General features: G+C 48.3%; 1 protein-coding gene across 8 annotated transcripts in view; it reads left to right on the top strand.

The window, feature by feature from the left end:
• Positions 1-15,959, top strand: part of DZIP3 (DAZ interacting zinc finger protein 3) — a 290,858-nt gene that overhangs the window by 83,332 nt on the left and 191,567 nt on the right. For all 8 annotated transcript variants that reach the window (XR_010318680.1, XR_010318681.1, XM_064273000.1 and 5 more), the window contains one exon: positions 1,354-1,379. Coding sequence is in view for 6 of the 8 variants with exons in the window: in XM_064273000.1 (XP_064129070.1) it covers positions 1,354-1,379 (26 nt within the window). In the remaining 2 variants the exon portion in view is untranslated. The remainder of the gene's footprint in view (positions 1-1,353; positions 1,380-15,959) is intronic.

Genomic DNA, 15,959 nt, shown 5'->3' with positions numbered 1-15,959 from the left:
TGGACGTTGGGCATAAGATCAAACACTGAAACACAAAAATTCTCTTAGTGTACAGACAGTAAACAAAACAAGTTTACAAGTCTATGATTGAATCCATTATTGAAAAGAGACTTTTAAGTTTCTTGGAAGCGAGCGATGGAAGTAGAAATAATACTGTAATACAGGCCATCTAGGGATTACAAAAAGAATTTATTCCTAAGTCTGTCTCTAAGTTGAATTTGTAGATAAATCAGAATAGTTTGGTATGGTTTGTATCTAATGTCAGTTAGTCAAATGTTTATCTTAGTATATAGCATATAGTGAATCTTTCTATGCATAAAAAATTAAAGAAACACTTCCATATACACTAAAATATCTTCAAAATAATAACACAGTAAAAAATAATAATAATGTTTCGGTGCGTGTGTCCAAGCAGTGCCTGTTTGTTATTAAGATCCATTTCTATGTACCTCGGATTTTTAATGTGATAGGCTCTGGGGGTTGGTTTGGAACTACAGCTTGTACGTAAGTTGGATGTACGTAATCGGGGACCACCTGTACTACTTAATTTAAAATGTGTTAATTGTCATTGGTATTACTTCATTTGGCGTATTGTCTTTATAGTTTAATTTTAATGAACATAAAATTTAGGGTTTTTAAAATTTATTCTTGTGATCGCCGTCTTTTCCTGTAAGATTCTTAATGTCTCAGACTTTCTCCTTGCGTGTGGGTTTTCTAGAGCCTGTGTGTTAGCATGGGGTATTATGAATGGGAATTGCATACACATTGTCCTGAGATATTTTAGTACGTACAAACTCAGTCCCAATACTCACCTTAATATCTGAATCAGTGATTTTAAATTTACAAGTTGTGACTCTGTAAAACCAAAAACACTTGTTGTCATCGAGTCAATTCCAACTCATAGCCACCCTGTAGGACAGAGTGGAACTGCCCCATAGGGTTTCCAAGGAGTGGCTGGTGGATTTGAACCACTGACCTTTTGGTCAGCAGCCATAGCTCTTAACCATTGTGCCACCACGGTTCCCGTGACTCTGTAGTAGGTGATAAAATCAATATAGTGGGTTACAACAACCATTTTAAGAAAGTAAATAGAATAAATGAGAATAAAAAATCAGAGTTCATTACACATGATACAAGTAAGGCTTGTTTTGTGTAACTTAAGTTTCAATTTTATACTTAGGTATAAGAAAGGTATGTATATATATGCATACATACAGCTATAAAGTGTATCTCTTCCTTGGTTGTTTGAGGTAAAAAGTTTGAGAAAGACTGCCCTAACTGCAGTCAGATCACCATGCTGTGCTGACCTAACTGGTTATAAATTATTAATTAACTTCTTATGCTCTTTTTCAGAATAAGAAATCAAGTGAAGAAGAAGCGTAAGTGCTAGTTTATTTTATTTTTAAATTTTTCTTAGTATTTTCCTAGTGTGCATTTCCAATGTGATACAGCCTTACTTTGGGAAGTGTTCTTACTGAAGTGAAGAAAGGACAGTTCCTTGTCTTAATAGGTTGTTACCTTTTTAGAAAGAAACCCTGGTGGTGTAGTGGTTAAGTGCTACGGCTGCTAACCAAAGGGTCGGCAGTTTGACGTGACAGAAAGCTAATTATCGTTTGCTTTGGAAGAGTAGAATCTCACAGTTTTTCTGTAATGCTGCTCAAGAGCAGCCAATGCTAACTGCTTCGTTCAGAGAATAACTTGGTCCAACATGCAGCCTTTTAAAGTACAGTCAGTCTAAAGGGTGATTACCCAAATAGAGACTAGACTAAGTATGACTTAGTCTTCGGGACAGAGATCACTTGTAAGTTCCAAATGATGGCTATTACAAAGAGGTTTTTTGTTTATTTGTTTAGTTTGGACTGGTTTATTGTCATTTGTTTTGTTTTAATTTAACCCAAGGATTTTTTTATCCCAGTTGCTGACAGTGAATTTTGAACGCTTAATGGAAACTTTTTAATGTCAAAAGTCGTTGAGAAATGACTGTTCGACCTGGTGATTAATGACAGTGCCTGGGTGAAGGAGAGGGGAGAGAGATCACGGTGATAGTCCCACCAGAGAGTCTTCACTGAGTGTTAGTAGCTTTAGAGAATGCACTGGGTGAAGGAGAGGGGAGAGATCACGGTGATAGTCCCACCAGAGAGTCTTCACTGAATGCTAGTAGCTTCAGAGAATGCACTGGGTGAAGGAGAGGGAGAGAGATCACGGTGATAGTCCCACCAGAGAGTCTTCACTGAATGCTAGTAGCTTCAGAGAATGCACTGGGTAAGGAGAGGGGAGAGATCATGGTGATAGTCCCACCAGAGAGTCTTCACTGAATGCTAGTAGCTTCAGAGAATGCACTGGGTGAAGGAGAGGGAGAGAGATCACGGTGATAGTCCCACCAGAGAGTCTTCACTGAGTGTTAGTAGCTTTAGAGAATGCACTGGGTGAAGGAGAGGGGAGAGATCACGGTGATAGTCCCACCAGAGAGTCTTCACTGAGTGTTAGTAGCTTTAGAGAATGCACTGGGTGAAGGAGAGGGAGAGAGATCACGGTGATAGTCCCACCAGAGAGTCTTCACTGAATGCTAGTAGCTTCAGAGAATGCACTGGGTGAAGGAGAGGGAGAGATCACGGTGATAGTCCCACCAGAGAGTCTTCACTGAATGCTAGTAGCTTCAGAGAATGCACTGGGTGAAGGAGAGGGAGAGAGATCACGGTGATAGTCCCACCAGAGAGTCTTGACTGAATGCTAGTAGCTTCAGAGAATGCACTGGGTGAAGGAGAGGGGAGAGATCACGGTGATAGTCCCACCAAAGAGTCTTCACTGAATGCTAGTAGCTTCAGAGAATGAACTGGGTGAAGGAGAGGGAGAGAGATCACGGTGATAGTCCCACCAGAGAGTCTTCACTGAATGCTAGTAGCTTCAGAGAATGCACTGGGTGAAGGAGAGGGGAGAGATCACGGTGATAGTCCCACCAGAGAGTCTTCACTGAATGCTAGTAGCTTCAGAGAATGCACTGGGTGAAGGAGAGGGGAGAGATGACGGTGATAGTCCCACCAGAGAGTCTTCACTGAATGCTAGTAGCTTTAGAGAATGCACTGGGTGAAGGAGAGGGGAGAGATCACGGTGATAGTCCCACCAGAGAGTCTTCACTGAATGCTAGTAGCTTCAGAGAATGCACTGGGTGAAGGAGAGGGAGAGAGATCACGGTGATAGTCCCACCAGAGAGTCTTCACTGAATGCTAGTAGCTTCAGAGAATGCACTGGGTGAAGGAGAGGGAGAGAGATCACGGTGATAGTCCCACCAGAGAGTCTTCACTGAATGCTAGTAGCTTCAGAGAATGCACTGGGTGAAGGAGAGGGAGAGAGATCACGGTGATAGTCCCACCAGAGAGTCTTCACTGAATGCTAGTAGCTTCAGAGAATGCACTGGGTGAAGGAGAGGGGAGAGATCACGGTGATAGTCCCACCAGAGAGTCTTCACTGAATGCTAGTAGCTTCAGAGAATGCACTGGGTGAAGGAGAGGGAGAGAGATCACGGTGATAGTCCCACCAGAGAGTCTTCACTGAATGCTAGTAGCTTCAGAGAATGCACTGGGTGAAGGAGAGGGAGAGAGATCACGGTGATAGTCCCACCAGAGAGTCTTCACTGAATGCTAGTAGCTTCAGAGAATGCACTGGGTGAAGGAGAGGGAGAGAGATCACGGTGATAGTCCCACCAGAGAGTCTTCACTGAATGCTAGTAGCTTCAGAGAATGCACTGGGTGAAGGAGAGGGAGAGAGGTCACGGTGATAGTCCCACCAGAGAGTCTTCACTGAGTGTTAGTAGCTTTAGAGAATGCACTGGGTGAAGGAGAGGGGAGAGGGATCACGGTGATAGTCCCACCAGAGAGTCTTCACTGAATGCTAGTAGCTTCAGAGAATGCACTGGGTGAAGGAGAGGGAGAGAGATCACGGTGATAGTCCCACCAGAGAGTCTTCACTGAATGCTAGCAGCTTCAGAGAATGCACTGGGTGAAGGAGAGGGAGAGATCACGGTGATAGTCCCACCAGAGAGTCTTCACTGAATGCTAGTAGCTTCAGAGAATGCACTGGGTGAAGGAGAGGGAGAGAGATCACGGTGATAGTCCCACGAGAGAGACTTCACTGAGTGTTAGTAGCTTTAGAGAATGCACTGGGTGAAGGAGAGGGTGAGAGATCACGGTGATAGTCCCACCAGAGAGTCTTCACTGAATGCCAGTAGCTTTAGAGAATGCACTGGGTGAAGGAGAGGGAGAGAGATCACGGTGATAGTCCCACCAGAGAGTCTTCACTGAGTGTTAGTAGCTTTAGAGAATGCACTGGGTGAAGGAGAGGGAGAGAGATCACGGTAATAGTCCCACCAGAGAGTCTTCACTGAATGCTAGTAGCTTCAGAGAATGCACTGGGTGAAGGAGAGGGAGAGAGATCACGGTGATAGTCCCACCAGAGAGTCTTCACTGAGTGTTAGTAGCTTTAGAGAATGCACTGGGTGAAGGAGAGGGAGAGAGATCACGGTGATAGTCCCACCAGAGAGTCTTCACTGAATGCTAGTAGGTTTAGAGAATGCACTCGGTGAAGGAGAGGGGAGAGAGATCACGGTGATAGTCCCACCAGAGAGTCTTCACTGAATGCTAGTAGCTTCAGAGAATGCACTGGGTGAAGGAGAGGGGAGAGAGATCACGGTGATAGTCCCACCAGAGAGTCTTCACTGAGTGTTAGTAGCTTTAGAGAATGCACTGGGTGAAGGAGAGGGGAGAGATCACGGTGATAGTCCCACCAGAGAGTCTTCACTGAATGCTAGTAGCTTCAGAGAATGCACTGGGTGAAGGAGAGGGAGAGAGATGACGGTGATAGTCCCACCAGAGAGTCTTCACTGAGTGTTAGTAGCTTTAGAGAATGCACTGGGTGAAGGAGAGGGGAGAGGGATCACGGTGATAGTCCCACCAGAGAGTCTTCACTGAATGCTACTAGCTTCAGAGAATGCACTGGGTGAAGGAGAGGGAGAGAGATCACGGTGATAGTCCCACCAGAGAGTCTTCACTGAATGCTAGCAGCTTCAGAGAATGCACTGGATGAAGGAGAGGGAGAGGTCACGGTGATAGTCCCACCAGAGAGTCTTCACTGAATGCTAGTAGCTTCAGAGAATGCACTGGGTGAAGGAGAGGGAGAGAGATCACGGTGATAGTCCCACCAGAGAGTCTTCACTGAATGCTAGTAGCTTCTGAGAATGCACTGGGTGAAGGAGAGGGAGAGAGATCACGGTAATAGTCCCAACAGAGAGTCTTCACTGAATGCTAGTAGCTTCAGAGAATGCACTGTGTGAAGGAGAGGGAGAGAGATCACGGTGATAGTCCCACCAGAGAGTCTTCACTGAGTGTTAGTAGCTTTAGAGAATGCACTGGGTGAAGGAGAGGGAGAGAGATCACGGTGATAGTCCCACCAGAGAGTCTTCACTGAATGCTAGTAGCTTCAGAGAATGCACTGGGTGAAGGAGAGGGGAGAGGGATCACGGTGATAGTCCCACCAGAGAGTCTTCACTGAATGCTAGTAGCTTCAGAGAATGCACTGGGTGAAGGGGAGGGGAGAGATCACGGTGATAGTCCCACCAGAGAGTCTTCACTGAATGCTAGTAGCTTCAGAGAATGCACTGGGTGAAGGAGTGGGCGAGATATCACGGTGATAGTCCCACCAGAGAGTCTTCACTGAATGCTAGTAGCTTCAGAGAATGCACTGGGTGAAGGAGAGGGAGAGAGATCACACTGATAGTCCCACCACAGAGTCTTCACTGAATGCTAGTACCTTTAGAGAATGCACTGGGTGAAGGAGAGGGGAGAGATCACGGTGATAGTCCCACCAGAGAGTCTTCACTGAATGCTAGTACCTTTAGAGAATGCACTGGGTGAAGGAGAGGGAGAGAGATCACGGTGATAGTCCCACCAGAGAGTCTTCACTGAATGCTAGTAGCTTCAGAGAATGCACTGGGTGCAGGAGAGGGAGAGAGGTCACAGTGATAGTCCCACCGCAGAGTCTTCACTGAATGCTAGTAGCTTCAGAGAATGCACTGGGTGAAGGAGAGGGAGAGAGATCACGGTGATAGTCCCACCAGAGAGTCTTCACTGAATGCTAGTAGCTTCAGAGAATGCACTGGGTGAAGGAGAGGGAGAGAGATCACGGTGATAGTCCCACCAGAGAGTCTTCACTGAATGCTAGTAGCTTCAGAGAATGCACTGGGTGAATGAGAGGGGAGAGATCACGGTGATAGTCCCACCAGAGAGTCTTCACTGAATGCTAGTAGCTTCAGAGAATGCACTGGGTGAAGGAGAGGGTTGAGAGATCACGGTGATAGTGACACCAGAGAGTCTTCACTGAATGCTAGTAGCTTCAGAGAATGCACTGGGTGAAGGAGAGGGGAGAGATCACGGTGATAGTCCCACCAGAGAGTCTTCACTGAATGCTAGTAGCTTTAGAGAATGCACTGGGTGAAGGAGAGGGAGAGAGATCACGGTGATAGTCCCACCAGAGAGTCTTCACTGAATGCTAGTAGCTTTAGAGAATGCACTGGGTGAAGGAGAGGGAGAGAGATCACGGTGATAGTCCCACCAGAGAGTCTTCACTGAGTGTTAGTAGCTTTAGAGAATGCACTGGGTGAAGGAGAGGGAGAGAGATCACGGTAATAGTCCCACCAGAGAGTCTTCACTGAATGCTAGTAGCTTCAGAGAATGCACTGGGTGAAGGAGAGGGAGAGAGATCACGGTGATAGTCCCACCAGAGAGTCTTCACTGAATGCTAGTAGCTTCAGAGAATGCACTGGGTGAAGGAGAGGGAGAGAGATCACGGTGCTAGTCCCACCAGAGAGTCTTCAGTGAATGCTAGTAGCTTCAGAGAATGCACTGGGTGAAGGAGAGGGAGAGAGATCACGGTGATAGTCCCACCAGAGAGTCTTCACTGAATGCTAGTAGCTTCAGAGAATGCACTGGGTGAAGGAGAGGGAGAGAGATCATGGTGATAGTCCCACCAGAGAGTCTTCACTGAATGCTAGTAGCTTCAGAGAATGCACTGGGTGAAGGAGAGGCAGAGAGGTCACGGTGATAGTCCCACCAGAGAGTCTTCACTGAGTGTTAGTAGCTTTAGAGAATGCACTGGGTGAAGGAGAGAGGAGAGGGATCACGGTGATAGTCCCAGCAGAGAGTCTTCACTGAATGCTAGTAGCTTCAGAGAATGCACTGGGTGAAGGAGAGGGAGAGAGATCACGGTGATAGTCCCACCAGAGAGTCTTCACTGAATGCTAGCAGCTTCAGAGAATGCACTGGGTGAAGGAGAGGGAGAGATCACGGTGATAGTCCCACCAGAGAGTCTTCACTGAATGCTAGTAGCTTCAGAGAATGCACTGGGTGAAGGAGAGGGAGAGAGATCACGGTGATAGTCCCACGAGAGAGTCTTCACTGAGTGTTAGTAGCTTTAGAGAATGCACTGGGTGAAGGAGAGGGTGAGAGATCACGGTAATAGTCCCACCAGAGAGTCTTCACTGAATGCTAGTAGCTTCAGAGAATGCACTGTGTGAAGGAGAGGGAGAGAGATCACGGTGATAGTCCCACCAGAGAGTCTTCACTGAGTGTTAGTAGCTTTAGAGAATGCACTGGGTGAAGGAGAGGGAGAGATATCACGGTGATAGTCCCACCAGAGAGTCTTCACTGAATGCTAGTAGCTTCAGAGAATGCAGTGGGTGAAGGAGAGGGAGAGAGATCACGGTGATAGTCCCACCAGAGAGTCTTCACTGAATGCTAGTAGGTTTAGAGAATGCACTCGGTGAAGGAGAGGGGAGAGAGATCACGGTGATAGTCCCACCAGAGAGTCTTCACTGAATGCTAGTAGCTTCAGAGAATGCACTGGGTGAAGGAGAGGGGAGAGAGATCACGGTGATAGTCCCACCAGAGAATCTTCACTGAGTGTTAGTAGCTTTAGAGAATGCACTGGGTGAAGGAGAGGGGAGAGATCACGGTGATAGTCCCACCAGGGAGTCTTCACTGAATGCTAGTAGCTTCAGAGAATGCACTGGGTGAAGGAGAGGGAGAGAGATCACGGTGATAGTCCCACCAGAGAGTCTTCACTGAGTGTTAGTAGCTTTAGAGAATGCACTGGGTGAAGGAGAGGGGAGAGATCACGGTGATAGTCCCACCAGAGAGTCTTCACTGAATGCTAGTAGCTTCAGAGAATGCACTGGGTGAAGGAGAGGGCGAGATGTCACGGTGATAGTCCCACCAGAGAGTCTTCACTGAATGCTAGTAGCTTCAGAGAATGCACTGGGTGAAGGAGAGGGAGAGAGATCACACTGATAGTCCCACCACAGAGTCTTCACTGAATGGTAGTACCTTTAGAGAATGCACTGGGTGAAGGAGAGGGGAGAGATCACGGTGATAGTCCCACCAGAGAGTCTTCACTGAATGCTAGTACCTTTAGAGAATGCACTGGGTGAAGGAGAGGGAGAGAGATCACGGTGATAGTCCCACCAGAGAGTCTTCACTGAATGCTAGTAGCTTCAGAGAATGCAGTGGGTGAAGGAGAGGGAGAGAGATCACAGTGATAGTCCCACCGCAGTGTCTTCACTGAATGCTAGTAGCTTCAGAGAATGCACTGGGTGAAGGAGAGGGAGAGAGATCACGGTGATAGTCCCACCAGAGAGTCTTCACTGAATGCTAGTAGCTTCAGAGAATGCACTGGGTGAAGGAGAGGGAGAGAGATCACGGTGATAGTCCCACCAGAGAGTCTTCACTGAGTGTTAGTAGCTTTACAGAATGCACTGGGTGAAGGAGAGGGAGAGAGATCACGGTGATAGTCCCACCAGAGAGTCTTCACTGAATGCTAGTAGCTTCAGAGAATGCACTGGGTGAAGGAGAGGGGAGAGGGATCACGGTGATAGTCCCACCAGAGAGTCTTCACTGAGTGTTAGTAGCTTTAGAGAATGCACTGGGTGAAGGAGAGGGGAGAGATCACGGTGATAGTCCCACCAGAGAGTCTTCACTGAATGCTAGTAGCTTCAGAGAATGCAGTGGGTGAAGGAGAGGGAGAGAGATCACGGTGATAGTCCCACCAGAGAGTCTTCACTGAATGCTAGTAGGTTTAGAGAATGCACTCGGTGAAGGAGAGGGGAGAGAGATCACGGTGATAGTCCCACCAGAGAGTCTTCACTGAATGCTAGTAGCTTCAGAGAATGCACTGGGTGAAGGAGAGGGGAGAGAGATCACGGTGATAGTCCCACCAGAGAATCTTCACTGAGTGTTAGTAGCTTTAGAGAATGCACTGGGTGAAGGAGAGGGGAGAGATCACGGTGATAGTCCCACCAGGGAGTCTTCACTGAATGCTAGTAGCTTCAGAGAATGCACTGGGTGAAGGAGAGGGAGAGAGATCACGGTGATAGTCCCACCAGAGAGTCTTCACTGAGTGTTAGTAGCTTTAGAGAATGCACTGGGTGAAGGAGAGGGGAGAGATCACGGTGATAGTCCCACCAGAGAGTCTTCACTGAATGCTAGTAGCTTCAGAGAATGCACTGGGTGAAGGAGAGGGCGAGATGTCACGGTGATAGTCCCACCAGAGAGTCTTCACTGAATGCTAGTAGCTTCAGAGAATGCACTGGGTGAAGGAGAGGGAGAGAGATCACACTGATAGTCCCACCACAGAGTCTTCACTGAATGGTAGTACCTTTAGAGAATGCACTGGGTGAAGGAGAGGGGAGAGATCACGGTGATAGTCCCACCAGAGAGTCTTCACTGAATGCTAGTACCTTTAGAGAATGCACTGGGTGAAGGAGAGGGAGAGAGATCACGGTGATAGTCCCACCAGAGAGTCTTCACTGAATGCTAGTAGCTTCAGAGAATGCAGTGGGTGAAGGAGAGGGAGAGAGATCACAGTGATAGTCCCACCGCAGTGTCTTCACTGAATGCTAGTAGCTTCAGAGAATGCACTGGGTGAAGGAGAGGGAGAGAGATCACGGTGATAGTCCCACCAGAGAGTCTTCACTGAATGCTAGTAGCTTCAGAGAATGCACTGGGTGAAGGAGAGGGAGAGAGATCACGGTGATAGTCCCACCAGAGAGTCTTCACTGAGTGTTAGTAGCTTTACAGAATGCACTGGGTGAAGGAGAGGGAGAGAGATCACGGTGATAGTCCCACCAGAGAGTCTTCACTGAATGCTAGTAGCTTCAGAGAATGCACTGGGTGAAGGAGAGGGGAGAGGGATCACGGTGATAGTCCCACCAGAGAGTCTTCACTGAATGCTAGTAGCTTCAGAGAATGCACTGGGTGAAGGAGAGGGAGAGAGATCACGGTGATAGTCCCACCAGAGAGTCTTCACTGAGTGTTAGTAGCTTTAGAGAATGCACTGGGTGAAGGAGAGGGAGAGAGATCACGGTAATAGTCCCACCAGAGAGTCTTCACTGAGTGTTAGTAGCTTTACAGAATGCACTGGGTGAAGGAGAGGAAGAGAGATCACGGTGATAGTCCCACCAGAGAGTCTTCACTGAATGCTAGTAGCTTCAGAGAATGCACTGGGTGAAGGAGAGGGGAGAGGGATCACGGTGATAGTCCCACCAGAGAGTCTTCACTGAATGCTAGTAGCTTCAGAGAATGCACTGGGTGAAGGAGAGGGAGAGAGATCACGGTGATAGTCCCACCAGAGAGTCTTCACTGAATGCTAGTAGCTTCAGAGAATGCACTGGGTGAAGGGGAGGGGAGAGATCACGGTGATAGTCCCACCAGAGAGTCTTCACTGAATGCTAGTAGCTTCAGAGAATGCACTGGGTGAAGGAGAGGGAGAGATCACGGTGATAGTCCCACCAGAGAGTCTTCACTGAATGCTAGTAGCTTCAGAGAATGCACTGGGTGAAGGAGAGGGAGAGAGATCACGGTGATAGTCCCACCAGAGAGTCTTCACTGAATGCTAGTAGCTTTAGAGAATGCACTGGGTGAAGGAGAGGGAGAGAGATCACGGTGATAGTCCCACCAGAGAGTCTTCACTGAAGGCTAGTAGCTTCAGAGAATGCACTGGGTGAAGGAGAGGGGAGAGATCACGGTGATAGTCCCACCAGAGAGTCTTTACTGAACGCTAGTAACTTCAGAGAATGCACTGGGTGAAGGAGAGGGAGAGATCACGGTGATAGTCCCACCAGAGAATCTTCACTGAATGCTAGTAGCTTTAGAGAATGCACTGGGTGAATGAGAGGGAGAGAGATCACGGTGATAGTCCCACCAGAGAGTCTTCACTGAATGCTAGTAGCTTCAGAGAATGCACTGGGTGAAGGAGAGGGAGAGAGATCACGGTGATAGTCCCACCAGAGAGTCTTCACTGAATGCTAGTACCTTTAGAGAATGCACTGGGTGAAGGAGAGGGGAGAGATCACGGTGATACTCCCACCAGAGAGTCTTCACTGAATGCTACTAGCTTCAGAGAATGCAGTGGGTGAAGGAGAGGGGAGAGATCACGGTGATAGTCCCACCAGAGAGTCTTCACTGAATGCTAGTAGCTTTAGAGAATGCACTGGGTGAAGGAGAGGGGAGAGATCACGGTGATAGTCCCACCAGAGAGTCTTCACTGAATGCTAGTAGCTTTAGAGAATGCACTGGGTGAAGGAGAGGGGAGAGATCACGGTGATAGTCCCACCAGAGAGTCTTCACTGAATGCTAGTAGCTTTAGAGAATGTACTGGGTGAAGGAGAGGGGAGAGATCACGGTTATAGTCCCACCAGAGAGTCTTCACTGAATGCTAGTAGCTTCAGAGAATGCACTGGGTGAAGGAGAGGGAGAGAGATCACGGTGATAGTCCCACCAGAGAGTCTTCACTGAATGCTAGTAGCTTCAGAGAACGCACTGGGTTAAGGAGAGGGAGAGAGATCACGGTGATAGTCCCACCAGAGAGTCTTCACTGAATGCTAGTAGCTTGAGAGAATGCACTGGGTGAAGGAGAGGGGAGAGATCACGGTGATAGTCCCACCAGACAGTCCTCACTGAATGCTACTAGCTTCAGAGAATGCAGTGAGTGAAGGAGAGGGGAGAGATCACGGTGATAGTCCCACCAGAGAGTCTTCACTGAATGCTAGTAGCTTTAGAGAATGTACTGGGTGAAGGAGAGGGGAGAGATCACGGTGATAGTCCCACCAGAGAGTCTTCACTGAATGCTAGTAGCTTTAGAGAATGCACTGGGTGAAGGAAAGGGGAGAGATCACGGTGATAGTCCCACCAGAGAGTCTTCACTGAATGCTAGTAGCATTAGAGAATGTACTGGGTGAAGGAGAGGGTAGAGATCACGGTGATAGTCCCACCAGAGAGTCTTCACTGAATGCTAGTAGCTTTAGAGAATGCACTGGGTGAAGGAGAGGGAGAGACATCACGGTGATAGTCCCACCAGAGAGTCTTCACTGAATGCTAGTAGCTTCAGAGAATGCACTGGGTGAATGAGAGGGAGAGAGATCACGGTGATAGTCCCACCAGAGAGTCTTCACTGAATGCTAGTAGCTTCAGAGAATGCACTGGGTGAAGGAGAGGGGAGAGATCACTGTGATAGTCCCACCAGAGAGTCTTCACTGAATGCTACTAGCTTCAGAGAATGCAGTGGGTGAAGGAGAGGGGAGAGATCACGGTGATAGTCCCACCAGAGAGTCTTCACTGAATTCTAGTAGCCTTAGAGAATGTACTGGGTGAAGGAGAGGGAGAGATCACGGTGATAGTCCTACCAGAGTCTTCACTGAATGCTATTAGCTTTAGAGAATGCACTGGGTGAAGGAGAGGGGAGAGATCACGGTGATAGTCCCACCAGAGAGTCTTCACTGAATGCTAGTAGCTTTAGAGAATGTACTGGGTGAAGGAGAGGGGAGAGATCACGGTGATAGTCCCACCAGAGAGTCTTCACTGAATGCTAGTAGCTTCAGAGAATGCACTGGGTGAAGGAGAGGGAGAGAGATCACGGTGATAGTCCCACCAGAGAGTCTTCACTGAATGCTAGTAGCTTTAGAGAATGCACTGGGTGAAAGAGAGGGGAGAGATCACGGTGATAGTCCCACCAGAGAGTCTTCACTGAATGCTAGTAGCTTCAGAGAATGCACTGGGTGAAGAAGAGGGAGAGACATCACGGTGATAGTCCCACCAGAGAGTCTTCACTGAATGCTAGTACCTTTAGAGAATGCACTGTTTGAAGGAGAGGGGAGAGATCACGGCGATACTCCCACCAGAGAGTCTTCACTGAATGCTAGTAGCTTTAGAGAATGCACTGGGTGAAGGAGAGGGGAGAGATCACGGTGATAGTCCCACCAGAGAGTCTTCACTGAATGCTAGTAGCTTTAGAGAATGCACTGGGTGAAGGAGAGGGGAGAGATCACGGTGATAGTCCCACCAGAGAGTCTTCACTGAATGCTAGTAGCTTTAGAGAATGCACTGGGTGAAGGAGAGGGGAGAGATCACGGTGATAGTCCCACCAGAGAGTCTTCACTGAATGCTAGTAGCTTTAGAGAATGTACTGGGTGAATGAGAGGGGAGAGATCACGGTTATAGTCCCACCAGAGAGTCTTCACTGAATGCTAGTAGCTTCAGAGAATGCACTGGGTGAAGGAGAGGGAGAGAGATCACGGTGATAGTCCCACCAGAGAGTCTTCACTGAATGCTAGTAGCTTCAGAGAATGCACTGGGTGAAGGAGAGGAAGAGAGATCACGGTGATAGTCCCACCAGAGAGTCTTCACTGAATGCTAGTAGCTTCAGAGAATGCACTGGGTGAAGGAGAGGGGAGAGATCACGGTGATAGTCCCACCAGAGAGTCCTCACTGAATGCTACTAGCTTCAGAGAATGCAGTGGGTGAAGTAGAGGGGAGAGATCACGGTGATAGTCCCACCAGAGAGTCTTCACTGAATGCTAGTAGCTTTAGAGAATGTACTGGGTGAAGGAGAGGGGAGAGATCACGGTGATAGTCCCACCAGAGAGTCTTCACTGAATGCTAGTAGCTTTAGAGAATGCACTGGGTGAAGGAAAGGGGAGAGATCACGGTGATAGTCCCACCAGAGAGTCTTCACTGAATGCTAGTAGCTTTAGAGAATGTACTGGGTGAAGGAGAGGGTAGAGATCACGGTGATAGTCCCACCAGAGAGTCTTCACTGAATGCTAGTAGCTTTAGAGAATGCACTGGGTGAAGGAGAGGGAGAGACATCACGGTGATAGTCCCACCAGAGAGTCTTCACTGAATGCTAGTAGCTTTAGAGAATGCACTGGGTGAAGGAGAGGGGAGAGATCACGGTGATAGTCCCACCAGAGAGTCTTCACTGAATGCTAGTAGCTTCAGAGAATGCACTGGGTGAAGGAGAGGGAGAGAGATCACGGTGATAGTCCCAGCAGAGAGTCTTCACTGAATGCTAGTAGCTTTAGAGAATGCACTGGGTGAAGGAGAGGGAGAGCGATCACGGTGATAGTCCCACGAGAGAGTCTTCACTGAATGCTAGTAGCTTTAGAGAATGCACTGGGTGAAGGAGAGGGGAGAGATCACGGTGATAGTCCCACCAGAGAGTCTTCACTGAATGCTAGTAGCTTCAGAGAATGCACTGGGTGACGGAGAGGGAGAGAGATCACGGTTATAGTCCCACCAGAGAGTCTTCACTGAATGCTAGTAGCTTTAGAGAATGTACTGGGTGAAGGAGAGGGTAGAGATCACGGTGATAGTCCCACCAGAGAGTCTTCACTGAATGCTAGTAGCTTTAGAGAATGCACTGGGTGAAGGAGAGGGAGAGACATCACGGTGATAGTCCCACCAGAGAGTCTTCACTGAATGCTAGTAGCTTTAGAGAATGCACTGGGTGAAGGAGAGGGGAGAGATCACGGTGATAGTCCCACCAGAGAGTCTTCACTGAATGCTAGTAGCTTCAGAGAATGCACTGGGTGAAGGAGAGGGAGAGAGATCACGGTGATAGTCCCAGCAGAGAGTCTTCACTGAATGCTAGTAGCTTTAGAGAATGCACTGGGTGAAGGAGAGGGAGAGCGATCACGGTGATAGTCCCACGAGAGAGTCTTCACTGAATGCTAGTAGCTTTAGAGAATGCACTGGGTGAAGGAGAGGGGAGAGATCACGGTGATAGTCCCACCAGAGAGTCTTCACTGAATGCTAGTAGCTTCAGAGAATGCACTGGGTGACGGAGAGGGAGAGAGATCACGGTTATAGTCCCACCAGAGAGTCTTCACTGAATGCTAGTAGCTTTAGAGAATGCACTGGGTGAAGGAGAGGGGAGAGATCACGGTGATAGTCCCACCAGAGAGTCTTCACTGAATGCTAGTAGCTTCAGAGAATGCACTGGGTGAAGGAGAGGGAGAGAGATCACGGTGATAGTCCCACGAGAGAGTCTTCACTGAGTGTTAGTAGCTTTAGAGAATGCACTGGGTGAAGGAGAGGGTGAGAGATCACGGTAATAGTCCCACCAGAGAGTCTTCACTGAATGCTAGTAGCTTCAGAGAATGCACTGTGTGAAGGAGAGGGAGAGAGATCACGGTGATAGTCCCACCAGAGAGTCTTCACTGAGTGTTAGTAGCTTTAGAGAATGCACTGGGTGAAGGAGAGGGAGAGATATCACGGTGATAGTCCCACCAGAGAGTCTTCACTGAATGCTAGTAGCTTCAGAGAATGCAGTGGGTGAAGGAGAGGGAGAGAGATCACGGTGATAGTCCCACCAGAGAGTCTTCACTGAATGCTAGTAGGTTTAGAGAATGCACTCGGTGAAGGAGAGGGGAGAGAGATCACGGTGATAGTCCCACCAGAGAGTCTTCACTGAATGCTAGTAGCTTCAGAGAATGCACTGGGTGAAGGAGAGGGGAGAGAGATCACGGTGATAGTCCCACCAGAGAATCTTCACTGAGTGTTAGTAGCTTTAGAGAATGCACTGGGTGAAGGAGAGGGGAGAGATCACGGTGATAGTCCCACCAGGGAGTCTTCACTGAA

This window comes from Loxodonta africana, chromosome 20 (genome assembly GCF_030014295.1).
Source record: "Loxodonta africana isolate mLoxAfr1 chromosome 20, mLoxAfr1.hap2, whole genome shotgun sequence".
Lineage (NCBI taxonomy): Eukaryota > Metazoa > Chordata > Mammalia > Proboscidea > Elephantidae > Loxodonta > Loxodonta africana.
Note: the sequence above shows the minus strand (reverse complement) of the source record. Positions and strands in the feature narration are given on the sequence as shown.